This window comes from Cottoperca gobio, chromosome 9 (genome assembly GCF_900634415.1).
Source record: "Cottoperca gobio chromosome 9, fCotGob3.1, whole genome shotgun sequence".
Classification (NCBI taxonomy): Eukaryota; Metazoa; Chordata; class Actinopteri; order Perciformes; family Bovichtidae; genus Cottoperca; species Cottoperca gobio.
Genome location: NC_041363.1, coordinates 4,861,810 through 4,886,413, shown reverse-complemented (window position 1 = coordinate 4,886,413; position 24,604 = coordinate 4,861,810). Strand labels below are relative to the sequence as shown.

The window sequence follows — 24,604 nt, the reverse complement described above, 5'->3', positions numbered from 1 at the left end:
CTTGGCGTCACATCTGCATCTTTTATCTCCTATTAAGGCTGTTTAATTCCAGCTTCACGTTTACCTCATCTGAGCACTGTGCACTGGGTGTTATAGAGGATTACTATCAGCTATTATCCCCTTTACGATGTGTAGCATCTCCAGTTAGAAACTCATAAATCTGACTATAGTAAAAGCTCTCATCAGATCATCTGTCCAGTTTCACAAGGCCAGATTTGATTGTGTCTCCTTCCAGTCTACCATAAGATGGCTTAGTAACGTGGCTGATGTGCACCGCTGGTCTTCATTTCGTGTTTAATTGCGCTGTCTATGTCTGAGTGTGTGACCATTGATGCACCACTGTGGGATCCTGCTGTGTCTTATTACTGCCAGACCCTGCTCCGCGCTGCTCTCCACCTGCTGGGTCATCTCCAGCCGCTGTAATCTAACATTAGCCTCCGCTTCCACCAGGTCCCAACCATTTACCCCATCATGTATTATAGATGACCCTCTGGAAATGGAGGAATCCCAGCAGACACAGAATTAATTTACAGCAACCCTCGATTTTAAGGGGAATTGAATCAAAGTCAGGGGCACGGGGAGAGAGGGGCTTTATTGCTATATAACACTGTCACAGTCTATAAAATTGTAATGAAAACCCATTTGAAGATTAAGTGTTTTTGTGTGATTCATTGGTATCTCTTGGCTCAACTAATAATCATTTCACTCCAGAGCTGACTGGCCTCAGTAATTGATGCTTACAAACGAGCGAGGCTCCTTTCAACCAAACTTAATCCTCCTTTTCTCTTTTTTTGAACGACTCTGATTCACAAGCTCACAAACACAAGAGGAAGTCTTTAGAAAGCGAGTTAACAGGGCAGTGTAAAAAAATCCTGTGTACTTCCCCCGGTCACAATGGGATGCACTTGAATGTGGTGACAGGAAGTCGGGCACTGTAGATTGGGTCTTGTCTGCGTTTGTCAGGTTTAACAATATTACCCGAAAGAAATGTGACATTTTATTCAACAGGCATCACTCCGGAGTGAGATTAAAAGAAAAATAATAGTCGCTACCTCAATAGAATGGCACTTAAATGTCTTCAGTGCTGGCATAGCTTCAATACAGGGCCAAACAAAAAGGGTGTCTTGGGGTTCATGCCCATTGAAATGAAAGAAATCAGAGCCGGGCTTTTGTCTGTGACTTTTCCAGAAGCAGAATGAAAACAGCGTACGATGAGAACCTTTGTCACACTGTGCAATTAGCTAAAGGAAGTCATTTCAGTTCCCCAATAGCAAGAAAGCCATGTTCGTCGTATAGTATGTATTGAGACGTGCACTTTGACCTCAATGGCAGGTATTTACTGAGCTGCCCAGGGTTGCGTAGCAATTTGTGTAATTGAAGAGCAATTAATTGGATCTTCAATCCAATGTGCATGTGGAACTTTAGAGACTAAAAGTTTCCTCAAACTTATCTTAATTGGCCCCAATTATCTTCAGTGACAATCGTGTGTGTCCGTGTGTGTGTCCATGTGAGTCCATGTTCATGTGTAATGAAAGGTTAAGATTTATGTTCAGAGGGATGAAGCTGTGCTATTGAACTTAAAGAAACAAGGATGTCTAGACCGCTGAGGTCACTCGCATGGAGCCCAGTCGAGGCTGATTGGCCAGTGAGAACACAGAACTGGTTAAGTCTCACCATCTATTGTATACAAAACATTGAATACACTGTATTATTCTGCCAAAATACAACTACATATTTAGTCAAACGCATGACTTTTTTATGCTTATTTGACCGTATGACAATGACTATTATAATGTATGTGCAATAAGAGTCTCAGCTTTTGACGCTCGTGGAATTATTGCAAGTTTCCTTTAAAGCCGATATTTATATATATAAAATTGTACATTATTGTATTTGATAAATTGCAATATAAATATTAACATAGACACTTAAACAGAGATACCCAGAGTTCATCTGTAAAGATGTAAATGATTAAAATAAGGATATTTTTTTTGACAACAAAGCTGAAAGAACACAATTAAATGAAATTGCATTCTGTGAATATGATCCAAATGCAGGATCTACTTTATTTGCGGTATTATGTAGGTTTTATGGCAATATTTATTTTATTTCTGTTTTTTTCTTGGTTGTTTACTGCCGTTTTCATCCCCTTCGCAAAAGCAATCAATAAAATGTATAATTATCATAAACAATTAACAATTGACCCTTGAATCTATGATCTCCTCTTCAGCCCTTTGAACCTGCGTGTGGTCTGAGAGATAAATGCTTTTATAGATACATGATCTATAAATGTTTGAGGGCGTAACGGTTTGCTGTAGTGCTTTCACATTGAGAAAAGAGGCCAAGCATACGACTGAAGGTAGAAATATCATTCACTATGTATTCCAAACAACAGAGTTGGAGACGTCTCCTGGCAGTGGTCTTGGAGGATAACCACAGAGACTTCAACGAGTGCCTTTAAATCGCTATAGATCCCGGACTAACAGTATATGAATAAAACACTCATGTTATATTAATGACGGTGTGTCTGAGCAGAGAAGCAGATGATTCATAGAGAAATACTCCTGTAATAGAGCGTGAATAATTTCCCCACATGAAATATAATTATTTTAAGCATTTCATTTGTCTCTCTTCTAAAATCTAAATGTTATCTGCCGATCTGTAATTTTGGTGACTAGCCAACCACAATGTTATGCTAATTGCTTTCATCAATTAGCTAGCTGAAGAGCGCCGCAGTGAAGAGAATGTCTTGTATTCATCCTGATAATTACGTTCACGATAATTAGAACAACCCACAAAAATAGTTATGGATGATTTCATATTTAACAACTCAGCTTAGAAACTAAAAAGAGAGATATTCAAGAAATCAATCAACTCAAAATGCTGCATATCGCACCTTTAAAAAGTGAAGAGGAGACTGAAGGTGTTCAGTGCACAATTAAATTAAACTTAATGTACATTTAGCTGCTGTAACACTGTCACTGACTTGTTCTATCGCTACCTGTGCTGAGCTTTCTTTTTCTCTCCGTCTCTAGGACTCTGAGATTTTGAACACCGCCGTGCTGACTGGGAAGACGGTGGCTGTCCCAGTGAAGGTGGTGACCATCGGAATAGACGCCTCTGTTACTGACGTCTCCGAAGCGGTGAAGTGTCGCTCTACAGACGAAGATGTGGTCAAGGTACGTAAGATGAATCCTCGAAAGAGAAGCAAACCTTTGTACATTTGCATCCACCTCTTTATATGCACATTTTAAATCTGCGCGAAGGAAAAACCTGAGTGGAAACCTGAGTGAAAAACAAGTGCAATGAGAACCCTTATAGTGGCCAAGGGATGACGTGCATGAAGCATGTGAGTTATACGTCCACTGAAGAGACACAAACACCAGATCTGTGCATTAAACAATCGTAAATGCTTGTCGTGTCCTCTTCTTCTGCAAAGGTTTAATGGCAGTCGACTGGAAAATTAGCGCCACCAATGGAAAAGCACATTTTTGGTTATAATTTGTACATTGGACAACAAAACAAATGTAATAGATTCATATTTAATTCATTAAAATACTGATTAATGTATTATATCAAATGTTACTTAGTAGTGATAGACTACCGTGATTGGTAGAAGTCCATATTGTTTATTAGAGCAATATTAATTGCGATACAAACATAAATATCAAATTGAACTGAAAGAATAACCAATATGTACATTGAATGACAGACGCTATTGTTTTACAGACACTGCGTAAAGCTTAAAAGCTGTGAATATTAAAAATGTGACGGATGTTCTATGTTTAGCACATCCATATAAATCCTCCAGATAAACAAACAACAGCAAGCAACATGAAAGAGTGTGTTTGATATGCAGTGACTGCTGACAGGTTGCTCAATATTTCCTTTATTTTTAGAGTCCCTTTCAAACCTGGGGCACAAGGCACAACAGAGGGAAAAGTCACACACAGTGTGATAAAGTTGAGCCCTTCTATCAGTGACTTTGCCGTCCAACAGGATCCCTATGACTTCTTAATAATCTATAGAATGACTCAAAGAAGAAATCACATCTGTGTGTGCTGTGGCTCAGATGTTGAAACAGCAAAGGGCTCCTTCCAATCTCGTGTTCAGAAAGAATAGTAGGATGTCGCCAAGTCTACACTAAAGAGCAATAAAGGAGGATATTTAGTTTGTTTGGGTGGTGGTCTAGTGATGGTTGTGAGTTCAACACCAGGGCTGCCACATTGTGCCCCTGAGTAACCCTGAGTTGCTCCAGGGACACTGTAGTTAGTTCCCTGTAAGTCGCTCTACATGAGAGCGTCTGCTAAATGTCCTGTAATGGCATGTAATGTTTATCATGTGCGCTGCGTGAGTTAGGGATGGTTAAGAGATTTTCAGAGCAAAATGAAATTGCAAATCAATGAGATCTCTAATGTAGGTCAGAGCATTCATCCTGCATGCTCACCTCTGCCCTCTCCTCTAATCATGTATGTTCACATGACTTATTTATCTCACTTTGACTGAGCGACTGAGTGACATTAACCCTGAATAATGAATCACTGAGCAGATTAAATTATGTTTTTACTTGCTTTTTGCAGAAATACCTAAAGTCACATTGTCGGACATGTTTAGGCCGCTATAAATAAAAATGTCCATCTCCTTGTTGGCCATGAACTCTACTTCCTCAAGGTCGACGAGAGGGCTCTTCTCACCACTGCTTGCACACAGCAGGGCTCTGAGAATATGTACAGACTTTCCCCTTGCATTGAAGTGAGTGCTGTAGCTTATGCAGAGGAGTCTGAGCGGCTTAATTGCTTCTGTCAAGCCAACTCTGTGTACAAGTCAGAGACAGGCTCACCCCACCTTTACGCTCCCCGCTCCCATCGCTCATATCTGCCGTGGATTGTATCTGTCTGGTGAGTTGTTAATTTCCTGGGCTAGATCCAGAGACAGCCTTAATGTCCTCAGTAAGTATTCTCCCGTTAGCTTCCTAATGCGTCTGATTAATGTGGCAGTGGATCCTCCTGGACGTTTATGATACTTTGTGAATCAGAATGACGGAGAGTGTGTAATTCACAGAGACAGTCCCACCCTCGGTCTGCCGCAACACACATCCTGGCGGGAGTGTGTACGAAGGGTTAAAGGGACTGTCGTTTTAAGTTAAAACATTGATTTGGAGCGATGTCGGCCAATGATACAGCCCAGCAGGAGGGTATAAGCATGTCAGTGTAATGTGTTGGGATGGCTGGATGTCAGCTGCCGTGTCCACCATAATTGTTTCTGCCTAGATTGTTTGGGAACAGATCAAAGAAATGCCAGCAGGCAGTTCACTTGCCTGTCATGGGACATACCGCAGCAGACGTGTGTGTTAATAAGTCCCACATCCATTTAAATGTTCGTTTCTTACTACGAATAAGAGTAAACTGACTTCCTGTAGCTGCCTGTGAATGTGGCTATTAAGACTAATAGGATAAACGTATTTGTCAGCCGCATTGATTTTATCGATCGTCTATATATCACTGTTGGATTTGGTCAATGAGCACCACATGGAGCCCAGTCAGGCATTGTCCAGCCTGCAAGTTAATGATCGTGCAAGCAGGTTGCAGGGCCCCAACTTGTTGGAGATGAAACGTTGGCTGTCAAATGCACTGCAGTACCAGCCGACTGAGCGCATCGAGAGAGAAAGAACCGAACAATGAGGGCTGATAAGGAGCAGGGACTCCTCTGACATCTTTATCAGTTCAAACTCTCACACTGGGAGCCCTGACTGAGCCCAATCTGCTCCATTAATGACTGTAGCCAGGGGAGCACCACCGCCCTTGTAAAAATGTCCAAAAGCTTTATTAAGCAACTCTGTCAGTCCCTGTTGCATTGCAGTGTAGTGCAACATTAGTAATAATAAGAATAAACTTTGTTTGTATAGCATATTTCACACAAGAATTGCAGCCCAAAGTGCTTCACAGCAAAAACATAACAATTAGTGCAAGATGAGACAGAGCATTTACAGAATAATAATCAGTGTTGATGTAAATGAATGTGAAGTAGCATTACAAATAGTATAAATAACATTGGAGATCATGCCTCGTTTCCGTATCTGTGCCGTACTTAACGACCCTCCTGAAACCACATTCATCACCGTTCTTGTAAATGTTTTAAACTATCAGAGCCATATTTTGAAAGCATGAGATGAACAATGTGCCGCTGTGGCCCTTCAGCTGGTTTACTCCCTTTGCTCCCTGTTCTTGGTCGTCTTCCCGTTTCATAAACAAACCCCAGTTTGTTAAGTTTCATGAAATCTATCGGTTAATGTCCAACATCAGAGCAACTTCCTCTTTTTCCCCGTGGTCGATTTGATCTCAGGCTTTTCAAAAATACACACTTATCGAAGTTACCGTTACACATTCAGTTAAACCAGCAGAAATTAACATTATGGAATGAAATAATTTACATTAGTTTAAAGTGGCACAGAGTAGCAGCATTAAACATTGTATAAAATATCACCATTAAAAGGCTAAAGTAAATTGCTTTTAGTTTACTTTTAAAAATATTGAGCGAGCTCGCCTCCCTAATGTCTGCAGGTAAAAGTGTTCCATAGCTTTGGTGCATAACTCCAAAAGGCTGCATCCCCGATTCTGGGAACACTTAATAAACCAGTCGTGGATACCATGAAATAGTACCACTGTGTATGCTCTGCACTCTTTATTTGTAGTAGCTACATAGAGCAAATATGCTGTGTGCGTCCACTTGACAATTCAGGGCTTTTGCGGTCCTTAACAGAAGTTCTCTGATGGTTGACTGTAGCCTTGAAGGATGCCCTGCAGCGGGCTCTTCAGTTTTCTCACAAGCTTGCTATTTTGTGGGGAAACCTTTGTGTACCATTTAAAAATGGTCGCCTCCGCTGAAAAACGTTTGAGAAATATTCTGCTGTGATAGCTCCGTCTGAATTAGTGTTATTCTGGGGGGCGTGAATCTTTGGTCCCAAGTGACAATGTGCTTTTACTGGTCATTTGACTGGTGCGTATATATATTTTTGTCGGCAGGCACTAGAAGTAGCTCATCACATTAGCTCCGTGTCACTGCTGACATGAAGCGAATCACTGGTTAACTTATGTAAGTGCTAAGATCGAGAGTTTTGAATGCCTGCTCATTTTCCATTCCCACAAGTGCACCCATGAAAGAAAAGCAGCAAACCTTTAATTTAAATGTGAGATAAACATTACAGAGAGAGAGCTGACAAAGTAACGTCTAGTGGGAATCGGTTGACATTAGCAGGCTAGGCTAACTAGCTTCCGCTTTACGAGTGTAGCACTTAGCCTTCCTTCCAATTTCAAGTGGAATACAGACTGAATTGCAAGATCCTTGTTATAAATTAATAACGCTAATGTGTTGATGTATATTATAATGTGTGCTTCTATTATTTTATTGTTACGTATTGTACTGTAATCAGGGTGTCCTTGCCAAAGAGAGCTTCCTCTCATCGGCCTTTCCTGTTCAAATGAAGGGTATAATAATAATAATAATAATAATAATAATAATAATAATAATAATAATAATAATAATAATAATAACAATGACGATGATGGTGATGATGATGATAATAATAATGATAATAAAAATAAAACCCTAAGCGTAGACCAATCAGCCACATTAATTTCCACCGAAAATCTTCTCCTGTCTTCACTCTCGAGGTGCGAAGTGGAGGGAGCTCACACAAAGCTATAGAATATGTCTGTCTCTACTATCTGGTCACAGAGGACATCCTGCTGCTGCTTCATGATTTATGTCTGTTTATGGTTTTATCTCGCTTGGATGTAAAAAAAAAAAAAAAAAAAGATATTTCCCCAGACCATCTAATTCCATCTGGTTTCTAGTAATCTACTATACGATGGGATCTATAGGACTGACGATGTGTCAAAAAAAAAACAGTCGTTAAGACATACTGATTAATAACGTGTGTGTGTGTGTGTGTGTGTGTGTGTGTGTGTGTGTGTGTGTGTGTGTGTGTGTGTGTGTGTGTGTGTGTGTGTGTGTGTGTGTGTGTGTGTGTGTGTGTGTGTGTGTGCTTGATATCCGTCTTCAGATCCTCTTCAGGGGTTTTTCCGTATTTGCATATTTTATGTGTTTGTAGGGCTTGCATGGCATTGCATTTTAAAGAGATAGAGAAAGAGAAGATTCTGGACATTGATCACACACTGGTACAAGTTTAGAAAGAAGCTTGGGGGGGGGGGGGACTTCAAAGAGAGTGAGCCAAAGCAAGAAGGAGTTGTGTCTTTTGAAAGCACAAATTTGAACCACTCATTTCTTCTTTTTTTATAATTGTTTTTATAGCAATTTATGAAACGGATGGCTTTGAGTTTAGTCAAGAGACAACTGCTCTCCTCTTTCTTCCCATCTGTTGGTTCTTCTTTTAGCCGTAGGCAGAACTATAATAGAAGAGCAGACCATGACCTGTTTTCCCTCAGGTTCAAAGAAGTCCCCTCTCTCTCTCTTTTCCTGAGTGTGGAGTACATACAGGACCTTTCATCTTGTTCAAAGTAGTTACAGGAATACTGTATCAGTGGGGCGCTCAGGAGTGTAAACCTTGTAATCAACTTGGAGAGCCCGGGCTACAGTGTACGCTCGTACAGTATATTGCACTCTGTAATTCACTGTGTAGTAACCGTCAGAAGAGCTCAACTTAAATGCCGTCTCTCTTAATCCTTCCCTCTCCTCTCACGCAGGTGTCAGACAGGTGCGACTATGTTTTCGTTAATGGCAAGGAGATGAAGGGCAAGGTGAAGATGATGGTGAACTTCACCTACGGATACCTGAGCGCACAGCTGGAGCTCAACGTGTGGATCCCTCGACTCCCCCTCCAGATTGAGGTGTCAGACACGGAGCTGAGCCAGATCAAAGGGTGGAGGGTGCCCATCATGGCCACCAGTCAGAGGTACAGTACTGAACATCTGTCAGCTACAGTATTACAAGATACCAGAGGTCTTCCCTTTTATCCCACTCAATGATGAACCACAGTTGGGAGTGGGTCACTCATGTGCAAGTCACAAGCCAGGTAGTCTCACTTCTTAAACTTCAGGTCTCAAGTAAGTACCAAGTTAATGTGGTGAGAGTCAAGCAAGACAAATCGAGTCCCTACTGCAAGTCAAGCAAGTCACAAGTCAAATTCTGATGGTCCACCCCAATTTAAACTGTCCCTACATCGAACACTGAATCTAAATAAAAATACTTTTGCATTTTCCTCTGATGGTCTTGCCTCTGATAGGTTGCCAGGTTTGCATTACTTCAAACTTCCAATCTTTTAAAAAGTCAAGTCCTTTAGAGCAGAGGTCTTCACCAGGGGGTCCAACATGTTTGGTTGATTCCACAATTTTTTATTTTCAACCAATTTGTTTTCCACAAATTGAAATATCTTTAAATGCACATTAAAATGAATCCAACATATTGTAGCGAACGGATAAATGGAGGCAGAAGACTTTCAGTCAGCAATGCACACATTCAGCTCCGCTCCCAACACACACACACACCTACAGTCAGAGACAGAGCGGAGGAAAGGAGAGGCGAGAACCCCCCGCGTCGCTCGGACCTCTTCAAGCCTCTTCTATATAATATATATAGCAGGGGGTCCTTGCTCCATCTCTCCATCAGTTTGGCCTGAAAGGCGTTGAAGACCCCTGCTTTAGAGTCATTTGTCTCAAGTCTCAATTCACGAATACGTCAAAGTCTAGTCGACTCTCATGTGACTCAGTCTCCCGCCACTTTTCTTTTAGCATAACAATTCAACATTCTGAGAAGAGCTCATTATCTCGCGTCATCTGCTGTGCAACGTGTAATTCAGGCAAAATGTCCAATTATCCAATGAAACAGCATCAGCGTCATGCTGCCAATCTTAATTTGACTGGATCCAAGTTTGATTCATAATTGCATCTTTTTAATTCTCTAACAATAGTGTTGTGTAAGGCATAACAGGAGTGCTCTCAATCCGAGCCCTTTGTCTACTCTTGCAGCAGCACTGGCTTCATTTAAGAGGGTAACAAATGGCCTTTATTCCAGGTGATGTATTCGATTCGATCATGGCAGCCTCAGATAAGATAATGATGAGACGTGTGACTGAACACCACTCCACCTGTCTCTTCCTGGCGTCGGTCCCGCTGACAGTTCTTGGCTGATAACAAAATGGCTGACCTGTGCAATACAGCCTGTCATTACCACCGGCTTAAGGTGTCCTGCCATTTTGCCTCTTAGTCGTCAGTAGAACAGAACATTATTAGAGCTGCCTGGAGGTCAGACGTCTTCCCCTGGGCCCTCATCACAAGCAACACCTCTGCCAACACCGCTGTGCACTGCATCTCTGCAACTGCTGAAATCCATCAATTGATGGAGCAGCTATCAGCCTACCTGCAGTAATTACTTCTGGAAAAGTGTCTAGCTTGGTCCTGGACTTGGAGTCATCCCACGCACTAGTGTGGCTGCTCTAATTATCCTGGCTCTCCTCTTATTTTGAGTGACAGAGGTACAGCATTCAACTAATGCCATGGCTTGTCGCGGATGTTGCTTTCCCAGCTGTGCACTGGTCCACCTTTATCAGCTGGGACAGGCGAGTTGTGTTGTCATTGTTGACGCCGGCACCGCTGCTGACGGGCAGCAGAGAGCATTGTTTCTCCTTGTCTCCCTCCCGTCTTTGTTTATCAGGGGATAACAGGCGTGACCTTGCAAAGTAGCACTTCGCCTGTTGATGAGAAATGGCACTGCTCCACTGTCCAACAGCCTACAAGGAAGGGAGACGCTGAGCAACAATAGCAAGTGGCAGGAGCTTTCTCTATCAGCCTGGCTGGCAAGTGGTGGCCGTATTGGAGGGGCGAGAGAGAAATGGGAAATAAAGAGACATCAGGACTCAGTTGGAGAGTTGCAAAAGCGTTGCTCACAGTTTTTGACTGGCACTGCCTGTATGGCTCACCTCTTCCCTTCTCTAAGCCCTGTCAGAACGGGGACAAGATAAGCCTTCGCAGACAGCAAACCTAAGTGTAGGCGTAGCACTCAGGCATGCACCACTCCTTTAACAAGTCTTTCAAGATATGTATATTGAGATTCCTTTTTTACCCACTTGTTTTAAAAGTGGTTTTCAAATAGCGGTTACCTTTTAATACTCCATTTCTAATGTTGTTTTTGCACTGGGTGGGCAGCAAAACAAACCAATAAAACAAAACAATCAAGTGTTGCCAGATAGAGCTGCATCTGTGTGTATATATAGAAGCAGCACGGCCTATTTCCGTCCAAATGACCTTCGTCATGTTATTGTAGCAGAAAATAAAAAGCAGAGAAATGCCAAAACAAATCCAGCACAAAATCCACGGAGCACAACAAAAATAAGCATGACACACACACACACACACACACACACACACACACACACACACACACACACACACACACACTAATATGCAGCATCTCCTGTGAAGTCAGAACTGCGCTTGAAAGTGAATGAAGCGGAAAGAAAAATTGCTTTGTGAAGCAGGTTGTTCTTGTTTATTAGATTAACCTTAGATTAGATTTTGAGATGGCTGCACAAGCGCTGGCATATCAGATTTATACCGGAGCTAAAACAGTTGGACTTCACTATCATCTTGTTTACTCCTGAATCCATTGCATCTGACGAATACCTGCATGTATACACGTCCTTACAAATGTACCGTTTAAACACTGATTCAGTCAATGTGTCAGTACATACTCCTGCAACATCAGTGCCATTTGTCAACTCATTGGCTGTGAATATCAAATAACAGATTCTGTTTACGCTCAGAACACACACACACAATATGATTCAAAGGAGATTTAACCAAAGCAGTCAGCGGTGAGAAACTTTCAATTACTGGCGTTGGAATAATTGGAAGATGGTGACTGAAATCAGTGGCAGATGGTTTTCTACTGTGCGTATAATATGTAAATGAGTGGAGAGAGAGTGGAAAAGAGGAATTTATGAAAGGGCGAATATAAATTTAAAAGAAAAATGCGACGCAAAATGAATGTTTGATCACAAATTCATGAACCATGTATGAAATGCTACACTTCATGCATTCAGGGAATTATTTTTGTTTGTATATGAATTTGAAGGTTGCCCTTTAATTAGCCAACGTGGACTAAGGTAACCCGGGGAGGAAGCTCCGTGCATTTGATAAAATCTAAATATATTATGGACGAGAAGGACTCAAATAACCCTGTCGTCCCCTGGGATGTGTTGCAGTGTTCCACTTCTGTGTGTAGAAATCGCGTAGAAATCATAAGTGGAGGCATTAGCATTCATAAATATGCATTAAATGTGTCATGAAGGGTCTGCTGGGGCACAACTCATCTGTTATTTTAATCTACTCTTACAAGCGTTTCGAAAATAGTGAAAAAATAATGTAACTTTTTAAACCCAGTTCGGAGACGTGTTAGTGGTTCAGTACGCAAAGGATCAAAATCCAAACTGCAGCTGATCAACAGATTCCAGTCTGCTATAGTGAGCACACTCTACACCTCCTGTAGTCTGCTCACAAACTGAATTTGACCGTTTCCTTATTCATACAGTTGAATTTCTTTCAGTTCCCTGATCCCAGTGCAGCTCGGCCATGCTAGTTTTAATGATGGGCCGTTACTATTCTTTGCAAAGCTAAGACATTCTTGGTTATTTCACATTTTAGATTTGTATTTTTCCTCTCTTGGCTCTCTTCACTGGTTTGAAGTGGGCAGGACTACACTGGCCCCCACACGAGAGGATAATTGGGTAGATTCTGGTGTCTGATTCGCCGCTCCTGGTAATCAGCTGTGTGTGCTATTACAATTAAAATATAAAGAACTGGTTACATTTGTTGGGAAGTCTGTGGTCTCCTCAGTTCCCCTAGTGTGCACCAAGCATTAGTTAGAAACATACTTACGTGCAATCAGGATTTAACAAAATCTGAATTAAAATCTGCTGACAGTTGGTGGGTCATTTAAATCTGACTAAACCACACCGTACTCACAAAGCAGATTAAACTCTTGTTTTTACTTTACTCTGCTGAGATAGTGAAATAGTCAACTGTCTGTGTTTGGACACCACAGTTCAAATACAAAAGCAATTCATCACGAGCGTCTTTTCACTTGGCAGGATCACTAGTTGCTCTTGTTGAATCCAAAGGTTTTCGCCAAGTGATCCTACAAAGCCCACAGTAGTGTAATTTCCTCTGTGAATGGCTGTCATGCAGTTGCATGTTAAATCGGTCGCGCCACCGAACGTTTTTTAAGCCCTTAACTCCAAATCTCAGTGTACTCTCGGCTTCTCTCTGGAGCGTGCAGCTAACATCTTTATTCCCCCGGCTTCACGTGCAGTCAGATTTCTCCGGGGATTCGGGCAGAAAAGAGACAAGCAGAGCGGATAATCGCGAGAAAAACAGTTTAAGAGATTAATTTATTTACTTCTCCCCTTTATCATGATATCATGATAGTGTGTGTGTGTGTGTGTGTGTGTGTGTGTGTGTGTGTGAGGGAGGAAGAGAGACGAAGGAAATCTAAAGTGCCGCTCAGTATATGATTAGTAGTTGTGTTTACAAAGCACACTTCCTGTTTGAAAGTGTCCCACCTCTGCCTCAGTGTAAGACTGAAAAGCATTTATTCTCCCAGATCAACCGTTCCTCAACATCTTAAGGTGCTTCATCTGGTGTTGAAGCGAGATAAGAATTAAACGTTATGGGTAAAATCTAATGATATTGCATCTGTGTAGTAACCGTTTAAACCCTGTTTGTCATACTCAAAGCAATTCTCCTGGAGAGAAAGAGCTGAGCCTCTGTCGGCGGATTGTTTTGCCTGAAGTAATAAAATTAGATTTGCTAGCAACAGGGCAATGAGGGATATTAAGGGCTATTAAGGAAAGCAGTAAGGAGGTGTGTGCACATTCCCAACCCAGACCAGGTGCTCCGAAATGGTGAAGGAGAGACACTGAGAAAGAAAAACGATGGGTTTATCCTCTCTTTGTGGTTTAATCAACAACATTGCATCGCTACTTGGTGTAAACATCCCTGTGAGAGACAGACTGCTGTGCGTGTGAACGTTTGACTGAGATCAGTTTAAGTTAAAAGCTGCTGAAAATACCACAAACTGCACATCAATGCAGAGCCCGTGTTTTCTCTTCTCATCCATCAAGTATATTTTTAGCAAATACAGTATGCACATATGCCACAATTAATTTAGATTATGCCTTTGGTAGATTGTAATATAGCAATAAACACCAATTGCATATCATTTTGTTATTTAATGGGAAAGAGCTTTGACTCGTATACACTTTCTGTATCGTTTTAATGGAAGTAGTTTGCATAATTTAGAGTAAGAGCACACAGCCGTAATCGCTCTAAATACTGTCAGCATGCTCAGAGTGACAATGCTAACATGCAAATGTGTTGTAAATATATTGTTTATTATCTCAGTTTAGCGTAATTAGCAGTGAATCAGCTGAGGGTGATGTGGATGTCATTAGTTTTGCAGGTATTTGGTCATAAAAGAAAGTAACGGACAAATGAAATGTTTTACCTGACAGCAGTGCGAGATGAAATCCAGAGGATCACCATTTGTTATTACCCATTATCTGGATTTATCCTCTGGGGATCATGAATGTCTGTACCAAATGTCATGGCAATCCATCCAGTAATGACTTTGATTTCAGTCTGAGCCAATGTAGCGGGCCGACCAACGTTGCTATTCCTAGAGCCGCGCCGCTAGCGTGTCCTTTTCTTTACTGCCAGGTCCACACGGGACAGCGAGGACGAGGACGATGAAGACAGGCGAGGACGAAGCTGCACCCTGCAGTACCAGCATGCCATGGTCAGGGTCCTGACCCATTTTGTGGCTGAGTCAGCTGATCCTCGAGGCCAGACCAGCTTCATGCTGGGCACTGATTGGCAGGTGGACATCACAGAGCTGGTGTGGGACTTCCTGAAGGTGGAAGACCCCCAGACTGCACAGCTACTGGACAGGAGGATACTGGTGGGACTCGACATGGGGATGACCACTATCCAGGTAATCCATGTGTTCGCTTTAACTGCATTAAGGATTTCATGTGTGGCATAGCAATCTGTTTTCATTCCGAGTTAATTGCTGAGATCTGGAAATGCGGCAACTAAATGCTAATATGAAGTAGATATAAACTCGTACCATTATTAACTAAATTGTTCATGCAAACATTTATCCTGTTTCAACTTTTACCCACTGTACTTTCAGTAGTTTCTCACGCACACTTTGGTGAATAAAAGGTTTTAATAATTCATAGAAATGATGGCTGAAATAGAAGCTGTAATATCCCTGAACTGTTCTACATAGGTAGATATAAATTAAACGATAGTTTGATTTCACTGTTATAATTCAGATGCTCGGGAACACTAGCAATTTACTGTTCTCCTCGTGCCAGTGCTTCCCAGATTAAAAAGCATAATTCCCATGAATCCTGTTGCTTCCTGTCTCAAAGGTCTAGCCATTGTGCAAGGAAAGCCGCAGCTCTTGCTAACAGGGAATATAAATTAATTCATTCTACCATCTGACATCGCGATCATTTCTTAAAGCTTCGGTCACATGTGTGTTGGAAGGTCGCAGCCTGCTTCTTATTATACAGATTCCTGCCAACCTGGTGTAAAGCACAGTGCACAGGAGGCTGCCAAAGACCTTGGTCTGTTTTAGCAGAATATAATGCAGCAATTATTCTAATGTCTCAAATACGGGTATGATTATATTAAAGCATTTATATCAGGGGGGTCAAACTCAGTTTAGTTCAGGGGCCACATGCAGCACAATTTGATCTCAAGTGGGCCGGACCAGTAACATCACAGCATAATAATCAAATGTTATCTTTTTACAAAACATTATGAACAACCTAAAATTTCAACAATATTATCCCTCGTTTATCATTTACACATGTGCATTTACTGATCACAGTGTGTCTAAAAGGCACAACACATTGTGTCACAGGTATCTGGAACAGTATTTTACTTTATGATCAAAACAACTAATCTTTACACTTTGCAAAGTCATCCCACGGGCCGGATTGGACCCTGTGGTGGGCCGGTTTTGGCCCCCGAGCCGCATGTTTGACACCCCTGATTTAAATGATTAGAATTTATACATTTTTTTAAAATGTATGAAAGTGTGGGCTGTCAACACAAATACAAGTGACGATAATGTGCTGTAGGAACATGTAAATATGGTTTATTCCAGGGACAATAACAGATTACCTAGTACCTCCAAGTGCAGACAGGTGCTTGCTGGTGTTTCACAGAACTGTGGGCTCTCAGCAGTGAGTGGGTCCTCCCTCTCTGCCCTCTGGATTGTCACGCTCTCCAGGCTAACTGGATGAATATCAGCCTCCTAATGGCATCTGTGTGAGTGGGATCTGCTCCCCGGCGTCGAGAACTCATCTGTCTGTCTGCGTGCAGACGTATCTTCACCTTCCAGAAAACATCCACGCTTTCACACAACAAGCACAAACTGTAGAACATGAGGAGTGCAAAGGTCTGACAGCTGTGACTACCTGTGCCACGCAGCGCACAGACTGAAAGTCACACATACCTCCGATGGCATTTATCATAAATACAGTTAGACTTCCTGCTTCTGAACTGGGGTAAAAGTGTGCCTTTCCTCTGGATTACCAGTATTAATCAAAGGGAATGGATTCCTACCTACAGGAGGCACTGCGGTTGGATGGCAGCCAGGTTGTTGTTTGATCTACGCAGCCTGAGTAAAGAGATAAAATAAAAAAGTAGGTTTTGCATATTGCACAGGGGCTTGTGAGCTTTTTATGTGAGATGAAACATTTGGAAAAAAAATTCTTAAATCACCTATAACTCGTGGTAATCCTCTTTTTTTCATGTCTGTGACATCCTCACTGCTAAGTGCTCATTGATGGGTTGTTGTTGCACTCCACCTGCCAGGAACCACTTGTCAATCAAGCCGTGTGACCACTGTGGACATATTTCTGCTTGGATTTCCTGAAGTTTCTATAGTGCTCTTTTTCTCTAGGCTATGGTTACTGTCACTGTTGATTTCTCCTGGGAAAGTCCTCCCCAGCCCTTGGTGTTTAGGAAGGAAATGAAAAAGCTTTCATAAACAGACTATACAAAAGCTGGAGTCACAGCTGTAATTGATCACACTCGAACGTCACAAGTCATTGCTCGACAATCACGTAATTGACGGGAATGTTGATTGCTCTTTTATTTTCTTCCCTGTCTTTTGCACCCCCTAGGTGTTGTCTCCTTTGTCAGACTCAATCCTGGCAGAGAAGACGATCACAGTGGTGGATGACAAAGTGACCATCACAGAGTTAGGGGTCCAGCTGGTGACGGGCCTCTCTATGAGTCTGCAGCTCAGTCCAGGAAGCAACAGAGCCATCCTGGCTACCACGACCACGCAGGAGATTCTGCAGAGCCTCAAACAGGTCAGGATGCTGCACCGGATATTTTGTTAATCGAGTAATCGATCGTTTGATGATCAATTTAATCATTTCCACGCAACAATATTCAAATTTGTTGCTTTTCTTTGTCACATCTGATTGTAAAAAGTGAATATCTGGATGTTTTGGGATGTTGGACATATAGAACAAGCAATTTGCGAATCACCTTGACAGTTTATTTTGTCATTTTATAGACAAATGAAAGATACATTTTGTACCTCTAAATATAAGAGACTTGAAGTAAAGTTTGAAAAACAAATTAGGAGTTAAATTGAGCTTGTCTTTATATCTCATGTCTCTCTTCGCTCATGAGTACACTGCCTCTAATCTACTAGATTAAAAACAAAGACCAGTAATTATAACACAATTAACACAAAGTAACACAATTTAGCCAGGTCTGATTAAAACACATAATGATGCTTATTCTTTTTACACCAGTAATTATTATCTCCCAGCATTCGTTTTATTCAATTACGTTTGCAATTTGATGAAAGACAGATTTATATGTATCTACTGACGCCAAACAAAATGTTTGATTCTGCTGCCTTGATTACTGTGCTTTTAAAAAACCAAAAGATATATTTCCAGACTCCAGTTCTCACTATCAGGGTCCTTGAATGAGCATTTTTACAATGAAAGACAGCTGCGAGTGAGCTGGTGCTCGTGTGCACGTGTCTATTTGTTTGTTCCACACCATCCCTAACCCTCTTAACTCCAAGGCCTGAAAAGCCAGAGCTTGACGGAATGTGTTTCCTTGGGCAGCTAATAGAAACAGGAGCTTAATCTCAAAGCATGCAAAGTCAACACCACAGCTTCTGAACCACAATGTGACTTTACAGCCTAAACCTTCATGTTTTGCTTCCCTTACTAATTTAGCCCGGCTACTCTCATTGTGGCGCCTTTGATCTGCCCATCAAGCCCTCTCAACAAGTTCTCTGGACTGCTCCTTTACATTCCTCCCCCCCTCTTCCTCCATATGAGGAGGGATGGGAAGACCATTTATCTATCCTATCTCCACACGCAAACTGTGAAGATAAGCAGGCAGCGCTGCACTGTAAGTCCTCTGGTGTCAGTAATTGGGGAGCGCTGACTACTGGTGCGCCTTTGGGGATTTGTCCTTCGGCAACATTAAAAGGCAAATTGGGAAAATGCAGAAGGAAAAGGCCTTGAGATGTCTATGTATGGCAAATCCTCATTCGCATGAACAATGTTTAATGTTACTGTTTGATCTTTTCTGCCTATCTTTTAATTTAAACCTCCCTTAGTTTAGAGAGAATAGCCGCTGAGATGGAAGGACCACGGAACTTAGTGGAGCTTGTTTTGGACTTATAAAGGTTTTCACAATTAGAAGGTTCCATATATTATCCAATCCAATATATATATATAATATAACTGTTCCTTTTAGTTTCCTGTTAGGCTACATGCAGTATTGTTGTGCTATTATACGTTTATTTGTAGTACAAAAGCACAGCATCTATGTGTCACTGAATATTCTCTCTCTCTCTCTCTGTCTCTCTCTCTGTCTCTCTCTCTCTCTCTCTCTCTGTCTCTCTCTCTCTCTGTCTCTCTCTCTCTCTCTCTCTCTCTCTCTCTCGCTCTCTCTGTCTGTCTCTCTCTCTCTCTCTCTCTCTCTCTCTCTCTCTCTCTCTGCATATTGTTTGTGTGTGTTCTCCCAGGAGGCCTTAATCAGCGCCTGGCTACAGTTCAGCGACGGCTCTGTGGCTCCTCTTGACCTTTATAATCCGGACTTTTTTGTCCTGACGGCCACCTCCCTAGATGAGGAAATAGTGACAGTGCAGCAGAACCCATCGTGGAAATGGCCTGTCATTGTGACGGAGGCGGAGGGCCAAGGCCTGCTGGTCAGGGTGGAAATGACTGTTTGCGAGGTCTGCCAGAAGTTTAAGCGCCGCAGCATCCTTGCAGCTGGGAACTGTAACGTCAGGGTGAAGTTTGGTCACAGTGACACCTCAAGGGGAGGAAAGCAGCGACTACAGCCCCGATGGAGACGATGTGGAGAACAGAGGTCTCTCCCCCTCCCAGGACAGGACCGGCCATGACACCCACTACTATGGCAGCTCCATCTCTGACATGGAGGATGGGGTGTTGAGGAGAGCCACCACCACTAGAAGCGCAATAATGCGCAGACCCAATGGTAATAAACTTTCAAACGATGGTAGCCAGAACATGCCAATTGACTTTGCTGACTTCCCTGCGCAGGTGGACCTGCCCCGTGGCCGCAATATGGCCGACGATGACCTAATTCAGACTGCTCGTGGGCTCACTGACCTGGAGATCGGCATGTACGCCCTGCTGGGGGTCTTCTGCCTTGCCATCCTGGTTTTTCTCATCAACTGCATCTCCTACACCCTGAAGTATCGCCACAAGGAGCTGTCGATTGAGGGCCAGGAGAACATGAACCATGCCCACGATTGGGTGTGGCTGGGGAATGAGGCAGAGCTACTGGAGAGCCAAATCAGCCTGTCGCCCCAGCAGGAGGAACAGACCTCCATGATGGACTCGAGCAGCGGGCTCGAGGAAGGCAGCCACTTGCTGAACGGAGGCTCGGTCCAGAAGAATGTGCAGGGGCAAGTGCACCGGGCGGCAGACACAGGGTGCATAGCCAAGGACAGTAAAGGAGACTCACCCACCACCAAGAGGAAGAGAGTCAAGTTCACCACGTTCACCACCATCCCCTCGGACAGCAGCTACCCCACTGTTAACACACTGACTGGATGCCACAGCCAGGACATTAAGTGGGTGTGCCAAGAGGTGGAGCTGGGAGACGCCAAGGAGTTGCGCAATTACATGGAAAGGTTAAATGACAGTGCTTTGAAAGAGGTGGCATAATGTACAGCGTGCACTTGTAACAAACTCACCCTTATGCCTTTCAGAGGAAAGTGGGTCTGGACGGAAACCGGATCCAGAAATTGACTTCAGAATCACCCCAAACTGCCAAAGGGTCATTAGATTAAAGAGGATTGTCATGATTCTCCAAGTGACTGATGGTGAATCATTAATGAAAAAAAAAATTGTCAATGAATGAGGGCGTCACGTGATTCTTTTTTTCAGTTGTTAATCAGATGATTACCTTTTTATCATCATTTTATTACTACAGGGTTTAGAGAGAAGGATCCCAGGACTGATCTGCAGCTACTATGACCTGTAATATTCAGACATGTAGATTTTAAAACGAACCGTAACATGAATAGGTAGATGTTCCGAATGTGTGTGCACATTAAATGGTTTTGGAAGTTTTGTAACATTTTGGATATTAATTTCTTACGTCAGATCCTTATTCTATGGACGAGTTCTGTAAAGGCCAAAGCAAGCAATGAGAAATGTCTGCATGTCGATGAAAGGAAAAAAAAAAAAGGCACAACTTTGGTTTATTCTCATCCTCCTTAACACGGCAGAAGACCTGTTATGTACAGTATATACCGAACAGTCTCCAAAGCATTGTATCGTTGCCATGTATATTGTATTTTCATAACATTTAAGAAATACACAACAATGTCAAGAGCGTGTATCAGCCTTTATTGACCGCAGCATCAAGTCCTAAATTCAGCGGAGGATTGTGGTTGAGGAAAGGGAACCAATTACACATTCATCTTTGTATCAAGAGTAATTGATGATATTCAATTTACCCACAAGGCACAGCATAATCTGCTCCCCTTTAAAGCTGACCGAAGACAATGGCCGTTAATATACTCTCATCTCGTCTATTAGAACTCATACCCTAGCATGACAGCCAGTGTATGAATGGGCTTTTAAACTAAATGGCTGGATAGCATGGTAATGAGACATTTCCCTCTGCCAGACCCCAGTTTAAAGTTTGTGAGCTTTAAAGAAAATGCCAATTAAGGTCTCGTTAACCTCCGTCCCATAGCATCCAGGAAAAGCACACTGATCGACAAACTGGGATGAAAAGTGCTCTCCATCTCTCGGGAGAAGGTTACAAAGAGGGATAATTACAAGCAAGGTGGGAAATGTGTTCTTCTTAGGAATGGATATTTTATTATCCAGATAATTACACAAATAATAATCATCTCTGAAAAATGTTCTAAACAAAGGCAGTCGGCTGAAAAATTGCATTTTGCTCAGTGAACGTTATTATCATCACAGTGGTGTTGGCTGATTGCGTTTTTTTGTGTGTTATTATTTTCCATCAAGCAGAGAAATGTTCACATTATGTTAACTGTTGCTGCAGTGCGGATCAGATTGTTAATCAGCAACGAGATTTAGCTTGGAAGAAAGGAGGTGGGATACTTAAGCAAATGTTAGCACCTTGAGTATAATTAGGGAATGTCATTTAGATTAGGGCAGCAGTCAGCTCTGAACCGCTCCAGACACATGTAGGAAAGTTTAACTTTTCTACTTTTATTTAATTAGTTCAAGCAGCTTGTCGACTGATTCTCTTTTCTACTTCTGTGGTGCTGCTATTGATCCACTGCATGCTGAGCCACTCTATTAACATAACAAAAAGAAATCAATGAATAGATTTCAGATAGAAAGATAATAAAACCATGATAGGTAGTACGATAATTAAAGGAGTAGTGCTGTATTTTGAGAAATGTGCTTATTTAATATTGATACCATTCTCATTTATTTACGGTAATTATGAAGCTACAACCAGTAGCTACATCAGACGGTTAGCTTAGCGTAACGTTGAAACAGCTAGCATGGCTCTGGCTCCGACAAAAACAAAGTGTAAAAATGATCCGTGGTTTTACAGGGGGTTATGTTCCAGACTCTTTCTTGTTACTTCCTGGAATATTTAAGATATAACGTGTTTATGTCTGAGCTTCAGAGGTGCTGGTAGACGTGTTACATTTGGACAGAGCTAAGCTAGCTGTCTCCACGTTTACAACCAGTCGGCTAAGTTAAGCGGCTGCTTATGCTAGCTTCATATTTAGCATACAGTGTGGCAGAATAGTGAAAGTGAGAAATATTACGACCTCAGCTCAGCCATTCTACTTTTAAAAGACTAAATGCACAATTCATCACTTTAACTGTTAATAAATCAGCTATTGGCAATGCAGCTTACACTGCATACATCCATGTCTTAAAGCTGTCTTTATCTGCTATCTCCTGTGAGATATTCCTGCTTCTGTAGCTCTATCAGTGGCTGCAGGGGATTGATCCATGTGCAGCGTGTGCTGTGCATTGGGAACATGGCTGCTGTGCCCAGCCTGTGGACTGTGAAGGGCGAGGAAAGCCAGTGCAAGTCCTGGGAGGGATTTAGCTGTCAGCCACAAGGGGCATGATTGATGGAGGCTCCCTGTGTAATTAAAACACCACTGCGAGTCTTTTTCCGTGACTGTCGTCGGTAGCTTCAGCCTCTTCAAGTAGGAGGAGAACAGGGAAGCCCATTAAAGGCCCGCTGTCTCCCCCCCCTTGGGCTCCGATTTAAGAATGAAGCGTTTACACCTGCTGGGATGTGGCACAGGAGATATAACGATTGTATTCACTTCCATTCTTAGAGCACGGTAACTCAACATTCATTTTCGCTGGCCTTGATGTCTTGACTTGCCTAAATGTAAAAGTAAAAGGCTTCCCCAGGCCTCCATCTTAAATGGATTTTTAATTAAATTGATGATGTGAGACCAACAAACTCACACTAATGGTTGGCTGTGCTCCCTGTAGTCCTAATAGTAGCGGGTCTGTATTTGCAATTTCCAAATGATTATTCACTCACTGCTTGAGTTATGTTGCTTCCTTTGAATTTATTTTTAAATCAGTTCACAGCAGATCTACATCAAATAAATGCACACAAACACGCTATTTCAGGGGAACAAGGGAGCAGCTGACAAGGTCAGCTTGACTTTCCGGTCCAACTGATTTTTACAGATGGAGCCGCAGGGAACCAAAGACACCAGCGTTAATGAACAACACCCTGGTGGCAAATCTTTGTCTTGTAAACACAATCTCCCACCTGAGCAGTGCACCACAGCGGGAAGACAAACACCAGAGCACACACTCCCAAATGTTCACACACACACAGTTAATGTCTCACTAGCTTTAAAAGGGCTCTTTATTGTCCACATTAAGCCGAGCTTCTTACCTTGACCTCGAGCTAATTATAACTTTACAGGATTAGGTTTAAATAATTCTATAGTTTTCTTATTGTCGCCAAATCCTAAGAAAACATAAAAACCCACAACGTTCATCGATCAATACTTTATGACTTCTGTACTTAAGATGTACAATGACAAAATGCACTTTCTAATGTCTTAAAACTGCAAACGTCTCTAAAACAGGAGTTGATAGAGCATTTGTTGGGAAGCTGTGAATTAATACATATTTGGTGCTCCAGTGAGTATTTACAGCAGCAAGTGTAGTGTTAAACTAGTGGCCATGTTCATCATATTAAAGGCGATCGTGTGTAACAGTGTGGCTCATCAGTTTTAAATAGTTTTTGAACAACAATGGAAGTCTGTGGCAGAGAGGAATAAACTTCCATCACTATTCTGTCTTTTTTTTAGCTTCAGATTTGTTTGACAGAAAGAAAAACATAAAATAGCACCAGCCGTAACCATAAATCAAAGTCCCCCTAAACAAAGTGTTGCAGAATGCAGGTACGATGTGATATAAACACAAACTCACACACGCAGTATCAGCCATGACTCAAAAAACCCAAAGACAATATACAACTACAGTAGCAAGGGAAGCCCGTCAGCAGCATGAGGTGAGTAACCAACCGTGTCATCTAGATGCATCGGCCCAGGAGGACGAGCAGAGCACCGTGCACAGCAGAGCGACATATCAGCCAGCGCCCTGAGACAGGCCGGGGCATTGCTCTGCCTGCCGGGAAACAATAGAAGGTCAGAGGTCTACCAAGATACGCCGAACACGAATGGTATTCCTCAGTGTGGCTGAGAGAAATGCATCTTGATACATGTACTGTTTTATGGGAGTCAAACCTCAATCTGTACAAATAAGATGCTCTAAACCACAAGGCTTGCAGATGATAACTGACTTTGATGCCATAAATCCAGATGGATGTACGCTGTGAAACGCATTTTACGCTCGCTTATTTCACAGATCATCCGTCTGAATGGACATCCTTTACCCGCCGCCGTGCTCGTTCCCATTGCTCGTATTCTCAGCATGACTTCATTAGGGATGGAAACAGATCAACCTTGAGTTTAACAACGTGTCTCTTGTCCAACGCCGTCACATTTA

The 24,604-nt window shown here is 42.3% G+C and overlaps 1 protein-coding gene across 1 annotated transcript in view; it reads left to right on the top strand.

Moving 5' to 3' along the window:
- si:dkeyp-14d3.1 (transmembrane protein 132C) overlaps nt 1–20,813 on the top strand; it is an 86,236-nt gene extending 65,423 nt beyond the window's left edge. Inside the window, 6 exon segments of the mRNA XM_029440204.1 lie at nt 3,036–3,179; nt 8,703–8,911; nt 14,730–15,003; nt 17,216–17,407; nt 19,099–19,398; nt 19,400–20,813. Of these exon segments, the coding sequence (XP_029296064.1) occupies nt 3,036–3,179; nt 8,703–8,911; nt 14,730–15,003; nt 17,216–17,407; nt 19,099–19,398; nt 19,400–20,269 (1,989 nt within the window). The 3' untranslated portion in view covers nt 20,270–20,813.
- Nucleotides 20,814–24,604: the final 3,791 nt, after the last annotated feature.